The sequence below is a fragment of the Stegodyphus dumicola genome, chromosome 7 (genome assembly GCF_044657685.1).
Source record: "Stegodyphus dumicola isolate Sdum_Otavi_A_Nest chromosome 7, ASM4465768v1".
NCBI lineage: Eukaryota > Metazoa > Arthropoda > Arachnida > Araneae > Eresidae > Stegodyphus > Stegodyphus dumicola.
The window spans coordinates 83,315,253-83,336,485 of record NC_140774.1 but is presented as its reverse complement, the minus strand read 5'-3'; the positions used below and the strand labels follow the sequence as shown (position 1 = coordinate 83,336,485).

The window sequence follows — 21,233 nt, the reverse complement described above, 5'->3', positions numbered from 1 at the left end:
CGGAGATGGTAGTTCTTGGTAGCGTATCTAATAAAGGGAGTCACTTCACTTACTGAATTCGGGACTTTTAGATAGAATACTATGAAAGTTTGTAGAATTTTTTCGAATTATTGGATGCAGAATTTTTTGCTAACTTTGAAAGTAGGTCGACATTTGGTGCCGAGGTTCATTAACTGCCTTAAAGTTCTATTTTCTATAATTTCTAAATTCCCTGTAATAATATGTTGGTGATGTTGATCTACATAAGGGCTATATTGCCGTATGCCTTCTCTCGCTTCTGGTTTCAACTACTTGGAGTTTTTACCAATAGATCAAGTATGCCATAGAACAATCACATTTTATAGCAAAAAGATGTACTTCGGGTACATCTATCACCCGGAGGTATAAAAACTTTCAGTATTAAGGACTGGCATACTCTGGTCGTGGGGGAGTAAACATTTTTCTATTCTGAAATTTACTAGCTATCAGAAATGAAATGGTCACATTCAGTCTCTGCTAAAAATTTAGATAGGAAGTTTTATGGAAAAACATTCGGCGACTGAGAGCACTTTGTTACGTAATGTATGAAAACAAGTTAAGTTTTTAAGTTCAATTTAAATTAGTACAATTTGCAGTAACACAAATATTTAAGTCACATGACGGAACGTCGAAATTTAATTCGTAGATACACTCGAGTAGGCGTGTCAAGTTCGAATTTAGTAGCGCAAAAATCACTTCACATCTTGGTTTAGAACATAAAAATAATCACAATAATATTTTTGAATAAATAAGCACAAAATTTCCTAGATAATGTACTTTTTCAGGAAACAAATGTTGGTGTATTTAAAAAATTTTATTAATTTTTAATTGGCCATAAACGGGATGCTTGAGGTAGATAGTATAGAAATGTTTATTTTCAAAAGATTTGTTGCTATGTAGTTTGTATTTACAAAAGTCAATTATAATGTCTTTAAGTAATTGGAAGCCTTCAAATTTAAATTGAAAGTAGTATACCAATTTCTTAAGGATTTTGCGTGTGAAGGAGTGCAGCAAATTACATAAGGGGTTGAATATATTTTTGAATATGAAATATTGAAATTGAAAATATTTTTGCTGAAGAAATGTTGTTGAAAAAAATTAAGAAATTTTAAAGTAAAAAAATGTCTTTTTATTTCTTAGATAGACCGCTCGGTGTCTAGCGCCTCGCGCAGCTGCACCACAGGTCCGGGGTTCGATCCCAGACCTGGGTCTGCGACAAGCTGACTACTTCCCCAGGGCATATGTTGATGCACCCGGGTCCCGAGGCCGAGAAAGCAGATTTGGGGGCACTGCAGGCCGTGGCCCACTAGAGCTGTTGCGCCACTGAGTTTAGTTACATATATGTATATAATATTAATAAAAGATAAATAAATATTTATTATATTCACATATATAGTTCATATATATATATAGTTCTTTCATACTTTCAAGTATACTTACTTAAATTATAACATTTTTATTATATTGAAAACCATGTCAATCGCATATTGTGCTCGATGTATTTTGGAAAGACATGTGCAATGAAAATTCTATACTCGCTTGCCATTGAGCGACAACTCACCAAGTGGCTGAAGTCACGAAATTCTGATGGTTAGCCCCAAGTTCCATTCCCAGCAATTAATTGAACTAAATGGTGCATGAAGGTCTTTTGTATGCAATTTAAATACAAGTCAGTGTTTCTTAGAATGTCCTTAAAGAAGCTTGCCTCCCCATTGGTAAAGAGTTTTAGTATATTTGTGCCATAATCAAAATAATCCAGTACAAATCATTTTACCATAAAAGTCTGGAGTTCATATTGAAAACCAAGTGTGAATGTTAACTGTAATCTTGAAACAACACTAAAGGTTACATAAGGTAACATTAAAGGGAACTGCTGCTTTTAGTATGTTTATCATTATAATGGAAGTAATAGATTGCTCGATTTTTTACATTGTCTATCTTGGGATTGAGGCTAAAAAGAAGTTTGTTTTCAAACTAATAATAAAACAATCAATATCATTTAAGAAATTTCAAATACTGATTCAGTATTTAGAACGCTATGAGGTCAAGATTCATCGCAAAATTCATATAATTCCCCATTGTATTTAAATGCTGAAACAGACCGTTTAGAGTTGTTTTACTTTCAACTGCTCTACAAAGACACTTCCCCCCCCCACCTCCTTTGAGATATGCTATATTTGGTGTAAATTAATGAAAACTATAATTCCTTTATCAATGAATAAAGTTGTGCTAGATTTATGTAATTACTCTGCAAATTTTCCTGTCTTCTGTGTTCAAACCATTTTTGCAGGAAATCGGATTCTTCATTAACAAAAACTTGTTTTGTTTCACACGTTATTCTTTTTCTCCAGGAATTCTTCTACATTCCCGCTAATTTTAATTCAAATTGTAGGACAATTTATTATCAATGCGAGATATCAAGAATATTTTTAATTATGGGAATTAAGAATAGTAATAAAAACATCTACAATTACGACGCAAGAGCCATTAAACAAGAATGTGATAAGAACATAACTGTTGGAATTTATCATCGGTACTAAGCTAAAAGAATGGAATCTGGAAACCTGTTCGAAGCATTAAATTATACACACTTTTTTTGCTACTCTTCATTTAAACGTATTTCCTCAAATTTCTAACTTAATTAACCGATTCCTCAAGACAAGTCGAAAATATCAAATTGCAGGTTTTAAAATTAGATATCACGGTCAGTTTTTATCGTATGGTAGTCAAACGTCTTATAATTTCGTTTTTTCATAACGAGTATAAAACTTTCCGAAATAAAAGAAAAGGAATCGGGAGACCGCATTAAAAGACATATTTCGTAATCTGTCAAAAATTAAATTAAAAAAAATAATATTGCCCAAATATGAATATTTCCGTCATTTAAAACACTTGCGTAACTGGAAATATATGGCCTTACTATCAACGATTTCAAAGATAAAGGCTGGTTAAGGCGGCGTGTGTGCGCGTGTGTTTATATATATAAGATATATGTTTAGTTCTGCCGATTACAATAAAAAAGGAAAGTGCACAAAAAATGTTATAGCAGTCCCATATGCAAAATTTCAACGGTCAACGTTAGTCGTTGACCGTTGAACGCTAGTCCTTATTAAGTTATGCAAAGTACATACATACATTCTAACGTAGAGATATCATGAAAAAATTCCTTTTTGAAACGATTTTACAGTCCGTGTTAAAGAAAAGAGTCCTTTATTTTTCAGTACGTACAGATGTCACGCAAAACAATTCGTCCAAGTGGATTCGAAAACGGTCAAAGTGGATATTTCTGTGGAAATATGGTACACGAAATCTTTTGCGATCTCAATACTCCCTTTACTTTGCACAAGGAAGTAAAAAGAATATGTAATTTTTATTGCCTCCACTTACAAGTATTTCCTGTATTCCGCTACTTACTAAAATATATGTATGTGTTAGAAGAATTAAGAAGAAACTCAGAATAAATTTTCCGAGAACAAATGTATACCTATTAAAAACGCTTATTTTAAACAGCGATATTGTAGATTCGAGATTCTAGCGTAGTGCTTATAACATTGATGGGCCGGAACAGAAATGAACATCTTTATAATACATAAAACTGTAAACTTCGTCTTAATTCATATCAAAGTGGGTTTGTCACCAGTAGCTTAACTATACGAGGCGGAAGTGGCAGTCCGGCCCTGGCAGCACATTTTTCAAGGGGCATTTTTTTATGCGAAACATATTTATAAGTGTTAGCTACATACGGATCTTCCGAACAGAAAGAAGAAGGGTTGAAATTTATTGAATTGTAGAAAGTTCTCTACGGTTACCTATGTGAAGGAAGAAAGGAAGGGATATCTTCGAGAATTAAAGCTTTCCGCGTAGGAACCGGAAATCAAAAATGATTTAATATTTACCTCACGAACAAATCACTGGTTCGTATTCACATTATACATGCCTGAATCCAACTTTACTTATCATATGTTACACATAAGGTAAAGCACAATACATTCATGCTACCAGCCCGTATATTTGACTCCAGGTCGAACTACCAGTATTCAGTCATCGTAAACCCTCGCTCATTGATGAGGTGAAGAATCAACAGATGCTGAATTGTCATACGAAACTGAAATGAAGATGGAACTTATCTTTACACTAGAGAAAGATTCAGAGAAATTACAGACAGATTTCAACAACTACATATTTTGTTTGCTCTGCCTTCCTTACTCTATCGAACTTTGAATGAAAAACAAGAATGTCAATTAAAATATAATCACGATGCCATGAATTAGGAAGTGTTAATCACTGAAAGCAACATTCTTGGATTGTAGACTGTTACAATAGTATTATTGTATACTTCTGAAAATTTCTGTAAGTACTACCTGTTGTTACAGAAAATGTTTCTAAATACATATCGGATAAGAAACAGATAAGACCCCAAAATAACTATCTTGCGCTTAACAAATCTTACTGTTCTGTCTACAGAAAAACTACTGAAGTAATAAAAGAAATATTTAGAAAGTCATCAGCGATTTTGTTAACAGAAGAGCAAACAAAATAATTAGAATATTGGAAGTAAACTTATATTTTAAAAGTGAACACGGGGTTTTCATTTATTTCCTTACATGCCATTTTGGCACTTTATAAATTTATTGGTGTGCACTGAGAGGGACGGCAAAACCTCTGTCTAACCCACTGTCTCTTGTTTTCTTTGCGTACGGAATCACACGAAGCACGCGTCCTTCCATCGGAAGAAGTGTTTTTCTGTAACGGTTTGATCACGGAGAGCGGTTTCAAGTGACTGTTGTCTAAGTGGGTTACCAAATGCATGAAGAAGAAGAAATTCGGGGAGAGAAAGAAGAAGGGGGCGCGCGAGAGGGAAAGGTAAGATACCACGTGACTCGATTTAGCCCTCGATCTTAGACGGAAAACTACTGAAGTATATAAAGGTTTGGAGGAGCCGGACCGCTGGACATTATGCTGGAATGAAGTGTGCGTGCTCCTAAGGGACAATATAAATTCGACTCTTGGACTTCTTTACTCTCTCTTTTTCTCCCTGTGGACTATTTTAACTTCGGTGCTGTTCAGTTGTTGTGTGCCTTTTGGTGATTATATCCTCATCAAAACCCCCAAGAATAATTTCATCGTTCAGCAACAGTGGTGGGAACGTAATGATGAGGTAAGAAAAAAATTGCAGTGAGCATATAATTTTCACTTGTTGAAGGTTAGCCCTTGGGGAACTAAAAATGTGGATAATTGGAAATGATATGATACAACTGTTTGCGTGATATTCAAACCAAGGTCATTACTGGATATAATGTGATATCATATTTACATTGCGGCTGCAGCAAAAGATTACTTTTATGTCACATGTCAATCTTTCTAATACCTTTTGATATCCTTTTATCAGACTTTTATCTAGATCTCTCCCAAAACATTGATCTTTTAAAAGAAGTTATAATAATCCATTTAGAATAGCTTTAAAAAGCAATTCCTACGGGACGTAGAAAGAAACAAATGCTTCAAAGAAGTGAAGCTTTAAAAACTCTTTTTCCAAATTGTAGAGTATCTAAGAGAAGCTCTAATGGAAAGAAATTTTATGAAAATGATACATCAGATACATACTACTGAAACTATGATAATGTTTTTACAATATTTTAAAAACTGACTAGTATTAGTTATTAGTGACGTAACTTTACATTTATTGCTTATTATATTTAAAGTTTATTATCTTCTTATATGCTCTCTTATTATTATTTTAAAACTTCAGTTAGAACATTATTTTTTTAATATTTTATACTATTAATATTACTTTGTATTATTTTATTTTTTGTGTTAGGTTAGCGTCTAGTTAAAAAGAAAGTCTGATTATTATAAAAAGAATTGTTTTATGTAAATAATGATGCATTATTCTTAGATGAAATAAATTATTTTAGAAATAAGTCTCATTCAGATTGGAAATGAAATAGATGAGTTACAACGAAAATTAAAATTTGCTTTAATCCATATTATTTTATTATAAAATATGGTATATTTATAATTTTAAGGATAATTTTTATACGCTTTGTTTTCAATATATTTTCTAAATATAAAATACTTTACATGAAATTTAATAGCATGCTTCAGAAACTTCTTTTTAAAAATATATCCGCGGACCAACTATTTTACTTACTTGTTACATTTATAAAATTTAATTCTAGATTCTTATCAGTAGTTATAAAAACTGAATAAATAATTCTTTCGTTATTGTGTAATACATAAAAATGATTACGAAACTTTAGAAGATAGTAATCAATAGTTTCAATCAAAGAAAATTTTAAAGTTTCTCAATACTAAAGTAATCCTCTACTATAAATTTTAATATGTAAAATTTCTCGGAAATCATATTCAGCGAATTTGTTTTCAAATATAATTAACAAAATTAACTGTTACATAAAAATTGAAGTTTCTTCCCTTAAATTATAAAAGGAAAAAGAATATTATTATATAATATGAAGTCTGCATCAACTACTTCATTAATGTGAAAAAATATGATTTTATTTAAAGGTATCACAAAATATTTTAGAAAATTCTAATAAAAAGGGAAATAGTATGCCAAAAGTTTTTTTCTATCCTTGGCATTTTTTTTTAATCCGAAAAGATTTTTGTAACCCTTCGAATATTTTAAAGCAACGAGCACAAAATTGTAAATTAAAACTTTGTGCATTTCTTTGCTAGCTCATTAAATGCATATATCAAGAAATATAAAAGTTGGACTTCTAGTATTGCATATGAAGCTAGTTATTTATAAAATCGTTACTAAAAGCATTTTTAAGCTAAATTAATTTTAAAAAATTGAAATGTGTTATTTATTTAAAACTAGTACTGCATATTCTAAATAACACTCAAAGCTACTTTTGAAATAAATTATACGGTGGAAAGCAGAAAAATACCCGCTTTCTCTTTTTAATTAAAAAGAAATGCTTTTCTTGCTATCGTATAAAGTTAATTTCCTCCCTCAGTTAAAAAAATAAATCGAAGTTATTTAGTTACGCAAAGAACACGTGGCTACAAAAAGGGCATTAAAATATGTTTGTCTCCTTTATGACGGTTAAAATTGTCGCTTTTGACATCCTACGTGTTTTTTGATTCAAAAAAAAAACGCTAGAAATAAATTATCTACAGAATCTTTCATTAGTCACAAATATTAATTTGTATTTTTAACTGATTGGTCAAAATTATCTAATTTTAGTTATTTATAAAAATTTAATTGAACCTTTCAACTCTACTAAACATGTGCTTACTTAGCAATCAATATTGATTGATTGAATTGAATATTTAACTACTGTACTTCGTTTTATGTAGCCTTCACAGAAATATAAGCGAAACTATTTATATTTGTAAGTTAAAATCATGAAGAAAAAAAATGGGCACATCATGATTTAGTGTGGGAATTTCAACGCTTCGTTGCAGCTTTAGTGAAACAAAAAGTGAGCAGCTTTATGTCAAAATGCAGTTGAAGTTATTTACGTCGAACAGAATCTTAAAGATCCTAATTTAAAATTTATTGGTTGTGATGCATCGATTACTTCAACTCAGTGATATATTTTGCTTAAAAATGGGCCAAAAAGGGACTAACAGTAGTTAGGGATCTGAAGTATGTATGTCAAATAATTAATTTAGAAGAAAAAAAAACGAAATATTTTATAGAAAGTGGCTGGGAAACAGCTATATTTTTAAAGCCTCAAAGAAGCTATTACTATTTTTTTTTTCTACTAAATGTACTCTCCTGCCAAAATAGCAGTTGCTATCATTTTATTTCCGGAAAATATGTGTTACAAACCTCGTGCTTAAGCTGTATAGTGGAAATAGACTTAAATTTGTTTCTTCATTAAGTAAAGCCAAAGTTCTTCGTGTCAACTTATGATGGTAGGGTATTATAGCAAGTTTTGTTTTCTTTCACTTGACAGTACGATTTCGAATAATTGGAGTGGAAATTATTTTTGGAAAATTTAATATTATTAATATTATATATTTAATATAATAAGGAAAATTTAATAAACTACTGAAAATAAGATTGATTGAATTGAATATTTAATTACTGTACTTCGTTTTATGTAGCCTTCACAGAAATATAAGCGAAACTATTTATATTTGTAAGTTAAAATCATGAAGAAAAAAAATGGGCACATCATGATTTAGTGTGGGAATTTCAACGCTTCGTTGCAGCTTTAGTGAAACAAAAAGTGAGCAGCTTTATGTCAAAATGCAGTTGAAGTTATTTACGTCGAACAGAATCTTAAAGATCCTAATTTAAAATTTATTGGTTGTGATGCATCGATTACTTCAACTCAGTGATATATTTTGCTTAAAAATGGGCCAAAAAGGGACTAACAGTAGTTAGGGATCTGAAGTATGTATGTCAAATAATTAATTTAGAAGAAAAAAAAACGAAATATTTTATAGAAAGTGGCTGGGAAACAGCTATATTTTTAAAGCCTCAAAGAAGCTATTACTATTTTTTTTTCTACTAAATGTACTCTCCTGCCAAAATAGCAGTTGCTATCATTTTATTTCCGGAAAATATGTGTTACAAACCTCGTGCTTAAGCTGTATAGTGGAAATAGACTTAAATTTGTTTCTTCATTAAGTAAAGCCAAAGTTCTTCGTGTCAACTTATGATGGTAGGGTATTATAGCAAGTTTTGTTTTCTTTCACTTGACAGTACGATTTCGAATAATTGGAGTGGAAATTATTTTTGGAAAATTTAATATTATTAATATTATATATTTAATATAATAAGGAAAATTTAATAAACTACTGAAAATAAGATTGATTGAATTGAATATTTAATTACTGTACTTCGTTTTATGTAGCCTTCACAGAAATATAAGCGAAACTATTTATATTTGTAAGTTAAAATCATGAAGAAAAAAAATGGGCACATCATGATTTAGTGTGGGAATTTCAACGCTTCGTTGCAGCTTTAGTGAAACAAAAAGTGAGCAGCTTTATGTCAAAATGCAGTTGAAGTTATTTACGTCGAACAGAATCTTAAAGATCCTAATTTAAAATTTATTGGTTGTGATGCATCGATTACTTCAACTCAGTGATATATTTTGCTTAAAAATGGGCCAAAAAGGGACTAACAGTAGTTAGGGATCTGAAGTATGTATGTCAAATAATTAATTTAGAAGAAAAAAAAACGAAATATTTTATAGAAAGTGGCTGGGAAACAGCTATATTTTTAAAGCCTCAAAGAAGCTATTACTATTTTTTTTTCTACTAAATGTACTCTCCTGCCAAAATAGCAGTTGCTATCATTTTATTTCCGGAAAATATGTGTTACAAACCTCGTGCTTAAGCTGTATAGTGGAAATAGACTTAAATTTGTTTCTTCATTAAGTAAAGCCAAAGTTCTTCGTGTCAACTTATGATGGTAGGGTATTATAGCAAGTTTTGTTTTCTTTCACTTGACAGTACGATTTCGAATAATTGGAGTGGAAATTATTTTTGGAAAATTTAATATTATTAATATTATATATTTAATATAATAAGGAAAATTTAATAAACTACTGAAAATAAAAATATTTAACCTCATGAACTAACCTTTGAATTCTGCCTTGAAATGAGTAGCCTTGAATGAATGAAAACTTAGCTTCTTGCGTTTGCATTTAATTAACATTATGGAAAAGATTTTCCGCTGGATGATTCCTAAAGTCTTTTACTTATATTTCATATTATAAAAGTACATTGTTTACCAGCATAATAAAATAAAAAAAAGGTCTGAAAACTTTCATATATTATATTACGCCCAAACGGGCCTTTTTTTTTTCGCCCCCACTTGCAGACACATACACGTTTCTAGAGAATTTGGGATAAAAATATTTATAAACAGCAAATATATGGAATTTCCACTAGACAGTCTCCCACGCTGGAGATAAAAAGGTTTTAGTCTCTACAGTGTTGGAACCGCTCATTTTGAAACTGTTGAGGTTTTCATAAAAAATTCTTTAACACAATTACAAAATATGAAATAGACAATAAAACAAATTTCAAATTAGGACTTCCAAGTGCCCACGTTCGGGTGTAGAACTTGTTATTCAAAATCTGATGACTCTAGTTATTGCTGTTTTTTCACAGTGCGAAAAACATACATACATTCATGTAGATTTTTCATTACTGAATTTCTTTAAATATAATGCAGGACAATAATACTTGTGGCAACAATTTGAAAAGTTATAGAACCGCTTAGATTCAAAGCAAAACGCCTTTTCGAGACTAATAGCCCTTTTGTGCTATCACCCATTTGGGATAGTAACTTAAAAGCTATTTTAAGTGTATTAATAATATTTTGCAACCACAAAATGTTTTCTTTATCATAAATACGAAAAATTCGTTTTTAATGTCATGTAATGTTTCGACTGTGAAATTTCTTTTTCTAATATTCTTTATTCCCTAAATGCTGTATAAAATGAAATGTAAAGATAAAATTTAATGGATGCTTTTATAAATTGCAGTTCTCTTTCCCTCGGTTTTTTTCCTATATGTTTTATTTTCAATTTTTATTTTGAAATTGCTATCTTATTTCTCAAAAGCGTAACGTATTTTTTCATATTTTAAAATTTTCTAGTTTATACTGTTATATAGTAAAAGAAAAAACAAAAAATAAAAGCAAGAGCTTTCAAAACTTTTTTTAATTTAAATTTTATTTAGCAACTAAGTTCTAGTTTTATCCTTTAACAGCAATGAGTAGTTGTTTTTATTTATTTGATGACAAAATAGCCTGTAATCTGTCAGAATTCATGTTCTTCAGATTGTTTTATTAATTACTTATTTATTTTCATCTAAGAGATAAAGATTTAGTTTTTACAGATGATAAGATAGAGTACGTTTTTAAAGAAATGGAAGTTATTTTTTTCTTTTTATTGGAAATAATAAAACTAAAATCTTTTCTGTAGATTAGGTATTTGTATTTGGCTTAAACGTATTAATGTAGTTATCATTACATGTTTACAGATCTTTGAAGAACATCTCATGAATAGTCAAGTTGAGGGAAGGGTGCACATATGTAGACTAGCCGTAGGAATTGGACACAAAGGTGAATGCGTGATTTTTGCCCAGTTTTTTCTTTGAGGTCACCTTCGCATTGAAATCCGAAGATTTCGCATACTGCGTTCTTTTCGTTGAACAGACTCGCGAGAAGACCTTCAGAAAGACAGATCTATATTTTACGATGATTTATGCAATTACAAACGTATGAGCTTAATTTTAGAGACATTTTTCTTTAGTCCGGCCATTTTTTGCTGAAGGATCTGAGTTCGATTTTCGGTATCACAGCTACCTTTGCTGACTACCATACTGATTGTGGGGTTGATTTAAGTTTCATTAAATATTTTACAGTTTTAATTAATGATTAAACTTATACATTTCTCTTTTAGCTCATTTCTAAATCATAAGTCTTTAGTATCTTTCTTTAGCTATATAGAACTGGCACCGCGGGGTCTAATCATGATGTCTTTCATTTGCAATTTTACACCTGAGATTTCTCATTTGCTCCTTGACCTAGACTCTAGAAAACATACCAATTGCAGTACATCGAATTCGAACCTAGCGAAACATTACTTTCATTAACATGAACCCTGTTTTAATTTACAATTATCTTTAAGGACGAATAAAATCATCTGACGTGGGCCACAGGTCCACGATCTGACCGGAATGCTTACTCTGGGCAATCGATAGATCTACCAATTCGAGGAAAAAACAGATATTATAAGACACAATTGACCTATTAAAGGACGTCTTCCTTCTTTCCAGAGGAAGCTGGGAAAAAGGAAGCACTTCTTAAAGAGCGTCAACCTTGGGAAGACGTGAGATGAACAACAATTGCTCTGCCAAAGCGGAGGACTTCTCAGTGAAGGTAGAATTTTATGAGAAGAGTCGAAGTTTTTTTAACTCTGCTAACAGTTAAGGTCGATCTTAGTCGTTTTCTCTTTTTAGAGGTTAATTGTGTTTGGTGGAGCCCCGGCCACTCCAAACAGACTCACTTAAAAGCGCATAAATCCGCTCATATTACGCAACAAAGCTTATTGTTCATGACAAAGATGAAAAATAATTTCAAAATACACGGTGATGTGATTTATTATTTTAAGGGAGTAATACAGAGTGATTATTATTTATTATGTAGGGAGTAACTATTTCGGGATGTAGTGCATCTGTAATATTTTCGGACTAAATTATTGAAAAGTTTAAGCTAGGAAACATGTTTTACAGTTGCTTTAGTGCTATTCTTTAAATTAATTCCAAAGAGCTTGGATACGCAAATGGAAATGAAGTAAAATTTTTTTATACATTTAAATATTAAATGTGGACTATTATTATGTTATTTATCTCAGCGGCTTTTCATTCTCGCTTGTGTAGCACGTGAAGCTTTACATTCTTTCTTATACTGTACATCCATTGCCAAGTTCAAACATTTCTGGATTCTTCCATAGATAGAAATTACTGCTATTCTTTTTTTTCTATTTCCTGGACAGCTGAAATATTTTAAGAACACTGTTTTAGGGCAGATTACTCTTTAGCATATAGAAAGAAACTGCTAGTCTTAAATCTAACGATAGTACTCTTCTGTTATCGGGGTCGGATTCAGAAATGCATGGCACTTGTATGTATGTATGACGTGTGCATATATATGTGTACGCTTATATACGCCCACATACATACATATATAATATATTTATACATGAACACATACATCCACACATACATGCATATATATATATATATATATATACATACATTTCTAAATTGGGTCCCGATAATGGAAGAGTATCCTAACGACTAATGAGAAGAAAATCTGATGTGTACACCACATGACTTCCTTGTACGGAAAATTAAAATAGATGCATTTTGAATTGAATTAAATCTACTTCGTCCATAGCGCATAAACCACAATAGAATAAATGCTCTTTTAAAAATTCAATATATTTATTTACCATAGCGATACTCTGGCGATAGGTTTACTTAACAGCGTTACATCTCATTCACTTTATAACTCAGAATGCCAAAAAACAATATCATCTGAAGAATTATCTAATCGTTGTCCCATGTTCTATTCAAATACTGTAATAAATCTAAAGCGATGTATAAAAGATATTAAACAAACAAAAAATAAACAGTTTTTCACAGAAGATTCAGCGCTGCTTCCATAATGCACATGCGCTACTCGTAAACATTCTGCTTTGTACGAAACAGACTGGCGACAATATTTTTTGCTAATGTGAAACATTTATTTCCTCGAATTTCATTCAATTAATTCAGTTCTCATTCAATTAATTCAGTCCTCACTTCGCGGCAAGGCAAAAATAATAAAAGCACAAAATATCTTCATTAAAAATTTAAAGATATAGAAAAACATAAAACACCAAATACAGTTAAAAAAAATTTAAACAAATTTTTACAGTTAAAATTAGTTTCTAGGCAAAAACGAGTAATTCAGCCAGCGGGCAAGAAGACAGATTTTTCGGTGCACGAAACTGAAAGTTTACTTTTGGTCTCACTCGGCAAAAAGACACTGAAGACGTAGAGACTGATTTAATTTGTTGTGGACGCTATGCGTAACTAATGTAATGATACTACTCAGTCAATATATGAGATAATTTAATAACTTAAATGATAATTCCATAATGTATTAAGTATAATTTAATTCGTAATAATAAAATAAGACGTTGCTTTGTTGTTGCGAAGCTTAGTTTCTCTAGATTGTCAACAAATCAACTAAGTTTCAAATGTAAACAAGTATGGTTTCTATGGTAAATAAAATTAGGCTTAGCCACATTTAAACAACTTTTAAATTGTTGATAATTATACAACTATAACATGAAGGTTAACTAAAGACCTTAACCAGAAAATGAAAACAACATAATTCAATCATTTTTAAAGAAAAAAAAAAAAAATGCACAATTTACAAACACATAAGAATATGAAACTGAAATCTCCGAGTCGAGTAACAGAGTGGATATATATATATATATATATATATAATATACATATATTTATATACTTTTGGGGCGGCCGATTGCAACCAAAAAGGAAGGTGCTCATCTACATATTATAGCAGTCCCACATACAAAACTTACACGTTCTGAGACTATTCGTTTTATGCAAGATATGCGAGATACATACATACGTACGTACATACAGATGCCACGAAAAAAATCTCTTCTTAATCCATTTTAACTCAGTTTTGTAATTCGTTTAGGGGAAAAGAGTCCTTTATTCTGTTTATTATAGCGGTCAAAATGGATATTTTCGTTGAAATATGATACCCGAAATTTTTCGCCATTACAATACTTCCTTTTTACTTCGTACAAGGAAGTAAAAAGGTTAAAGTCTCACTTTTATTTTAAATAAACTGCTCAATAATACGTTGCATTGTGCGAAAAAAATATTGTTGCTTCCTGTCACTGCGCTTATGAACTAATAGCAGCAGTTATCTTTGCATGAAATCACAGAAAATATATTTAATATGAATTAATTATTTAATATTATTTTAATCAATTGTTTTCGGTAAGAAGCCATTCATATGTATTGACAACAGCAAAAGTGCTACTTTCCCTCAAGATGAGTTATGAACCAGAACACAACGGTAGGTAGTACAGATTATACCGCTTTCAACAAATCTGTAAAAGAGCTGCAGAACCTGATTTCAGTATTTGGAGATGATATCGCCAGATATAGAGGATTTCGGTTTAGCTAGGGCAAAATTATGTGAAGAAATTAATTTCAGCGTCATTCGATAAAAGTTCGAGTTCTGTAATATTCTGTAATAAGTTATTACAATTTTGACTGCTCCAGAAAAGTTAACATTATTTTTATCTGACAACAACAGTGACTCAATTTTTTTTTTTTTTACCACACCATCGGAATCATCAAATTAAGCTGCAAACAAAAACATGTTGCTTTCAACTAAGTAAAGAAATCCATCGAAATTAATAATAAGAATAATTAATAATTCATCGAATTATTCCTTATTGAAATTATCCAATGCCATATCTCTAAAATTTTGAATTATTGAAGTTCGAGTAATCAAAATTTTACTGAATTTTATTTTCAAAGCTAAATTCTTATTATTAATTTCGAATTTATGAATAGGATTAATAATTCGATGAATTATTAATTATTCTTATTATTAATTTCGATGGATTTCTTTACTTATTTGAAAGCAACATGTTTTTGTTTGCAGCTTAATTTGATGATTCCGATGGTGTGGTAAAAAAAAAAAAAAAAAAAAAAAAAAAAAAAAAAAAATGAGTCACTGTTGTTGTCAGATAAAAAGAACTTCAAATGTTATATAGGAATGTGGAAAATTAGACCTTTTTCTTCTCTTTTTTTTTTTTTTTTTTTTTTTTTGATATATATGTTGCTATTAAAAGTATTCATTCATTTTATAACGGAAATCTTAAAAGTGAATCACTGTTTTATATTTTTTATGCACAATGCCACTGTCAGCTTTTCGGCTTGTTTTTAGATAACCTTTTGCTTCCGCGCTTATTGAAAATTTTCAGTTTGAATCTTCCGACGAAATCTTCAGGAAATCAAATAAATTTTTCTCTTAGCTCACATGAACCAATCTGGAAGAAGAAATCCATTCAGTTCATTAAGACACATCAAGAAGATTTACTGCGTATAACAGGGGTATTCTTCAGCAGATAATCGAAAGCGACGGATCTTCATGTAAACTCTAGCAACTTCGGAGGACGGGGAAATGTGTCGCTTGCAGAGGGCGAATGACCTTCGCTTCCTTTCACTATTATTACGGTATTTCTGCTATCTTCTTTCCAATAAAACCTGTTCCCGACGCGTTCGATGGCCTACATATTGCATTCGGGACCAACCTTCAATTGCAAGAATTCAGTGTAAGGTGCTCCAGGGGTCCTCATCTTCTCCAAGGACTACCTCCACTTTTGATACTGGAACTGCATAAATTGACAGCAAATGATTGACTTTCTCTAGAATACTCTCGCAGTTACGGCAAGTTTAGTGTAGCTACACAAATGCTGTATAAGTAATGATGTAATAAATGCTTAAAATCTAAAGTTACTTCTTTAAACGGCAGCTTTAAAAGATTGTTAACTCCTTTAAAACTAGATCGCTGAAAATCAATAACATTTCATGCAGTTCACGATTAATTATATCACAGTTTTTATCATTTTTCGGCTCATTGCCTCCCTTCCGAGATTATTTTTTCGCTCAGTACACCACCCATTCTTGCATTAAAGGACGTTTTTTTGAATTTAGAGATTTGTAGACATGTACTGAATACGCATTTAAATATATAGTTATTTACTACATCATTATCATTGCACTTACATCATTTCAACTTCAGTAAAACAACAGTAAATAAACCAACATAATTTCAACAACAGTAAAATTCCTCATGTGATATGAAAACGGAATGGTAGCGATAAAAATCTCCTCAATATTTATAGTAATGAGATTGACAAAATGCAGCAGATTCCTTCTATAGCAGGCGAAGTGGTGTATACTGAAAGAATATGGGTATTTCTGAGTTTTAGATGTCACTGCAAATATGGGCTTATGATCCTGGTGTCGCGCCCTATTGGATAATAAAAGGAAACTGCATGTTACCTGGAACAACTTGCATGAATGATAGATTGATTTTGACCAACCTACAACTAACGCTGATTTGATACAACACATATGTGTAATTATATATTACATAATAAAGCAAATATTTAAATGCCTAAGTAACTAAATTTTCAAAGATTGGTTTTACAGTCCACTTGATTCTCAACGTCTCATTTACTGTCCCTCAGATCTGTAAAGTCCCCCTAGGTCTTTTTACTGCTTTGTTCGGTTGGGTGGTAAGGAAACCAACTGTCATGCGTTGAGTCTGGTTTTGAATCCAGAAGAACATATGGATGTTTGTAAGTATAAAGTGTTTCTGCGGCATGGAGTCATTTATAATATTGTCAAGCTGAAAGTCTCTTTAAGAAGTCAGTGGTAGGGGAGCATGAAAGAGGAGACCTTTGAATACGTGTCTCTGCTTCCTTTCCTTCAAACCTTCGACGGAACTGAATAATCTTGTACTGTAACCTATAAATGTGCTGTAGACCTTGTCCAAGGAAAGTGGAAATCCTTTTCATCGTGGCCAATATAAATTCGTTGACCTGATCTAGTCTGTTCAGATCTGAGGATTCGTCTCAACAAAAACAGATCTTCTCAGCGACAACTTGAGGCCGATATAATCTTCTGATTAGTATGGCACTGAGTTGTTTGTGGTTTTACCTGATGTCCATGGTGTGTATAGACTTTGGCATTACTTGATAAATAGTAGAAAAGCATTTGTACTATTGGAGGGAGTTAAATGTACTTGTCACAGGTCTGAAGTTCAGAACACCAAACGCGACAGGAACGTCTGTATTTCCAGTGTCACCAAGAACCCGCTAGCGTGCTACTGAAAGGATAGCTACTAGAAACATATTTTTAGTGCGCTTTGTCAGATGAGAAAACATCACCAAAAACACAACATTTGTTCAGAAATACACAGGAAAGATTATTAAAATGGGTATGCCATGTATCACTTTGTGGTTGCGGTTATGAAATGCTGCAATGTAAAGGACATTAGAGATTCATTTTCTAAAATAATTTACATTGAGAAAATAATAACAAATAATTGGGCGATACAGATAAAAAGTGCTTAATTGTAATGCTTACAACAGAAATGTAGTCATTAAAATTGTGTTCTATTGTAAAATTCTATTGCATTTCTTCTTAACCAGAAATTGAGATTTATAGATATTCTTCTCATATTAACTGTCAGAAGGATTTTATTTTCGACCATGTTTAAATGCAATCCATGTCGTAGTTGATATTATACAATTACAAACGCTAATGCTTCTCTGGGATTTGAGTTTAAGGCAATGATTGGAAATTGCCTTTGCTAATCACCATCATGCGAGCTCATCACCATCGTGTATAGAAGAGGCCATTCACACGTTCATACGGAACAGCATGTGTAGAGACATTAGGTTATTTCGAAGCAGGAGACATGAAAAATGTGCAATGCTCTCCCCGGGACTTGAACCTCGGACTTTCCGAGCCGAGTGTGCTGACCATTACACCACGAAGGCATTCTAAGAAGGCGGGAGAAATACCTCATATACTCCCCTTTTAAAGGGCGACTGGGATTAGGAGACCCAATCGCCAAATCCTGGGGATGGAGAATAATCATCCACCACCTTGTTTTTAGTTCGGGAGCCACTGTAGAGACATTAGGTTATTTAGAAGCAGGATACATGAAAAATATGCAATTCCCTCGCTGGAACTCGAACCTCGGACTTCTCGAATACGCCCCGAGCATGCTGACCATTACACCACGAAGGCATGCTAAGAAGGCGGGAGAAATACCTTATATATGGACTTTCGTGACTCTAGTGTTCTGTGAGTTGAAGCATTTAAAACTGATTGTTTCAAATTTCTTTAGAACAACCGATGGTAGAGAAAGAGAAGAATGGGACACTCGGTTCGCCTTTCCCAGAGATACTGTTGGTCAAAGTACGGAGGAAAATCGCCAAACTTTCACCAGGATGTGTAATAAGTCTGCTCAAGTAGTAGGAATAAGCAGCAGCAAAAAGCTTCAATATTAACATTAAATTACTCTTTCGAGTTTAGCTGTTTCGGGATCTGAGTACTCTCACACGACAAATGGATTTGGTAAAGATTTTAAGACTTGACATCTTCCTTTTCTGGTACTCGTGGGAATGTGTCTATCAATATGAACGGGAATAAATTTAAATACGGTTACAGAAGGTACCGGAATATGAATCCGGTAATAAAACATTCTCATGCTTTACCTACAGAAAAAAATTCTACTTAACTGCCCCAGAAATGTATGATATTAAGGGTTAAAAATATCTGAAAATACAGATTAGGCTATATTAACAATCCAATTAAGATTTCTGACTTCCAAACTAGAATTACACATACGAACTTATTAAAAATATTGATTTTGAATAATTACTTCAAATTTTCTTTGGAAAGGATGTAAAGGATTTTTTTTCAAATGATAATATTTATTAAATTATTATTCTTACAATTATTACTTTCTTCTTCTTTTATCAAACAGATATTTTTAATTAAATAGTTAAATAATTTTCATAATAAAATATAAAAATATAATTATAAATAAGAAAATTTATTGTAGTGCCAAATTCTGAACCTAAGCATTTGGTGAACTTAATATTTGTAATCTACTAAAAAAAGTTGCTGTTGAAAAATTTTTGAAATAGAATTCCAACTCAGGAGGAAAATTTTGGATTCAACTGATTCGACTGGGACTCACATTGTGTGAAATGTGAGTTTCATTTGCCTTTCCATTTATATCAATTGTTCTTATTTATTAACATAATCATTACGAAAACAGAATGTTTTGCTGAACTTTTCGAAAACAATTTCACGTTCTTCATATTACAATTTATTTGTATGTTTTTACTTTAATTGCTATCCTTTAAAGGAGTCTAAAACATTTTTGCACTTCTTAAAATTTAAGAATGAATTAAATTTGGGGAAAACACTTTATGATATCGGTTTCTTAAGGAGAAACTACTTAAGAAAAATTCATTTCAAATAAAAGTTTATGACACACTCTTCTTTGAGCAGGAACTCACGTTTTCTCAACGCTTCCATTTTAAACGATTCACGAGTCCGCATCGTGATTGGTCATCAGCTAGGAACGTGATAGCAACAAGAAACAGAGAGTGTTTTCCTTGCCTGATTTGGGAGACACACTCGTCCCTCGAAGGCCCGGAAATCTACCGAATCCTCAACTGCTTGACACTCTTTTCATTCCTTATCAGAACGTTTTCCATCGCGATTTATCCTTAGAATTAAACTTGCCATTGTGTTTTTGAAGATATTTATAGAGTATTGTTTACTTTAAAAATGATTTTCCTCCAAGCTGTAGTTCTTTAGTTTTGCTATCACTTTAAGTGGTACATAAATCGTAATCAACCACATCTGGAAAAGGGTAAATTGTGAATGAATGGCCTGCGAATTCTTTTCAAATCACTTAAAACTACTTTACCAAGTAATGGATAAAGTAAACTAAAACTAAGCATATTTATAGATTAAAATTATTAATTTGAGAATCTTTTTTTTTTTTTTTTTTTTTTTTTTTTTTTGTTGATCTTTATATTTAAATGCCCTTTTCGAAATGATTCGGATGATACTCTAAAGGAATCGATACACTTCTGTTAGCGTTTAACTTCCTAAAACCACACAAGTAAATTTTTATTTTAACATTTAATTCATATTGTTGCGCGAACAATAAATAAATAAATAAATAAAAATCTGAAAGGTTTATAATTTTAGGCAATAGACGGCAAATTGCCCCATGGACTAATAACTTTCTATCACACTACTGAATAATAGCAAATTCTACTATTTCTTTCAGCTACGTAGTTCTTTTAGCTTGCTGTCCTCATCTAATTTGTTGTTACTTATGCTCACTTACCTGACAGCAACATCAGCACAAGCCCACAAAAGTCCTCGTGGCAAGGAGCACTCAAGATACGCCTGTTGTTGGCAACAGCCTTGAGCACCAAGGGTGACAGTGCTATATGCACCCATAGGTGACAGTACGATTTTGTTCAGTTCCGCTCCCAATTTTGATGGAGAGCACTCTGGGGAGGGACGGTTCCAAGGGTCTAGACTCGTACATTTAGACAATACTCGAGAAAAAACCATAAAAAACATTGGGTAACTAAAAGCAATGTGCTAAATAAATTTCATAACTAAAGAAAGAAACAGAATTGCTAAAAGTTTTGTAAACCAAAAGAAACATGTTCTACTAAAAGTAAAATATTTTAAGGCAACATTTTTAAAGAAGTTAATTTATTGAAAATAAATTGACTACATAAAACTTTTTTGATAAAAATACCGAAAAACTTCCAAATTGAGAAAATACGGAAAACTGTATGAAAATGGAAGGTTTATAGCCTAAAAAGTAGGCAAAAGTCGAGATGAGTGGTTTGTGGCTGCTGAGAATTCAGTTTGGAAAGAGTTGAGTGATTTGTGAGTTTAAACTTAATGCAAAAATTAATAGGAATAAATTTTGTTTTGTTAAATTAGATTCTAAAGACCAATAAATTAACTATTTAAAATTAGTGGAAAGAAATCAAAATGTTTTATTTTAAATTAATAGAATTAAATTCTGTGGGAGAAAGTTAAACAGT

General features: G+C 31.6%; 1 protein-coding gene across 1 annotated transcript in view; it reads left to right on the top strand.

Annotated features, from left to right (window-relative positions):
• The first annotated feature begins 4,970 nt into the window (after nt 1-4,970).
• The window catches only part of LOC118181632 (peroxidase-like), a 156,910-nt gene continuing 140,647 nt past the window's right edge, over nt 4,971-21,233 (top strand). Inside the window, exon 1 of the mRNA XM_085820535.1 lies at nt 4,971-5,176. Coding sequence (XP_085676661.1) covers nt 5,169-5,176 — 8 coding nt within the window. The 5' untranslated portion in view covers nt 4,971-5,168. The remainder of the gene's footprint in view (nt 5,177-21,233) is intronic.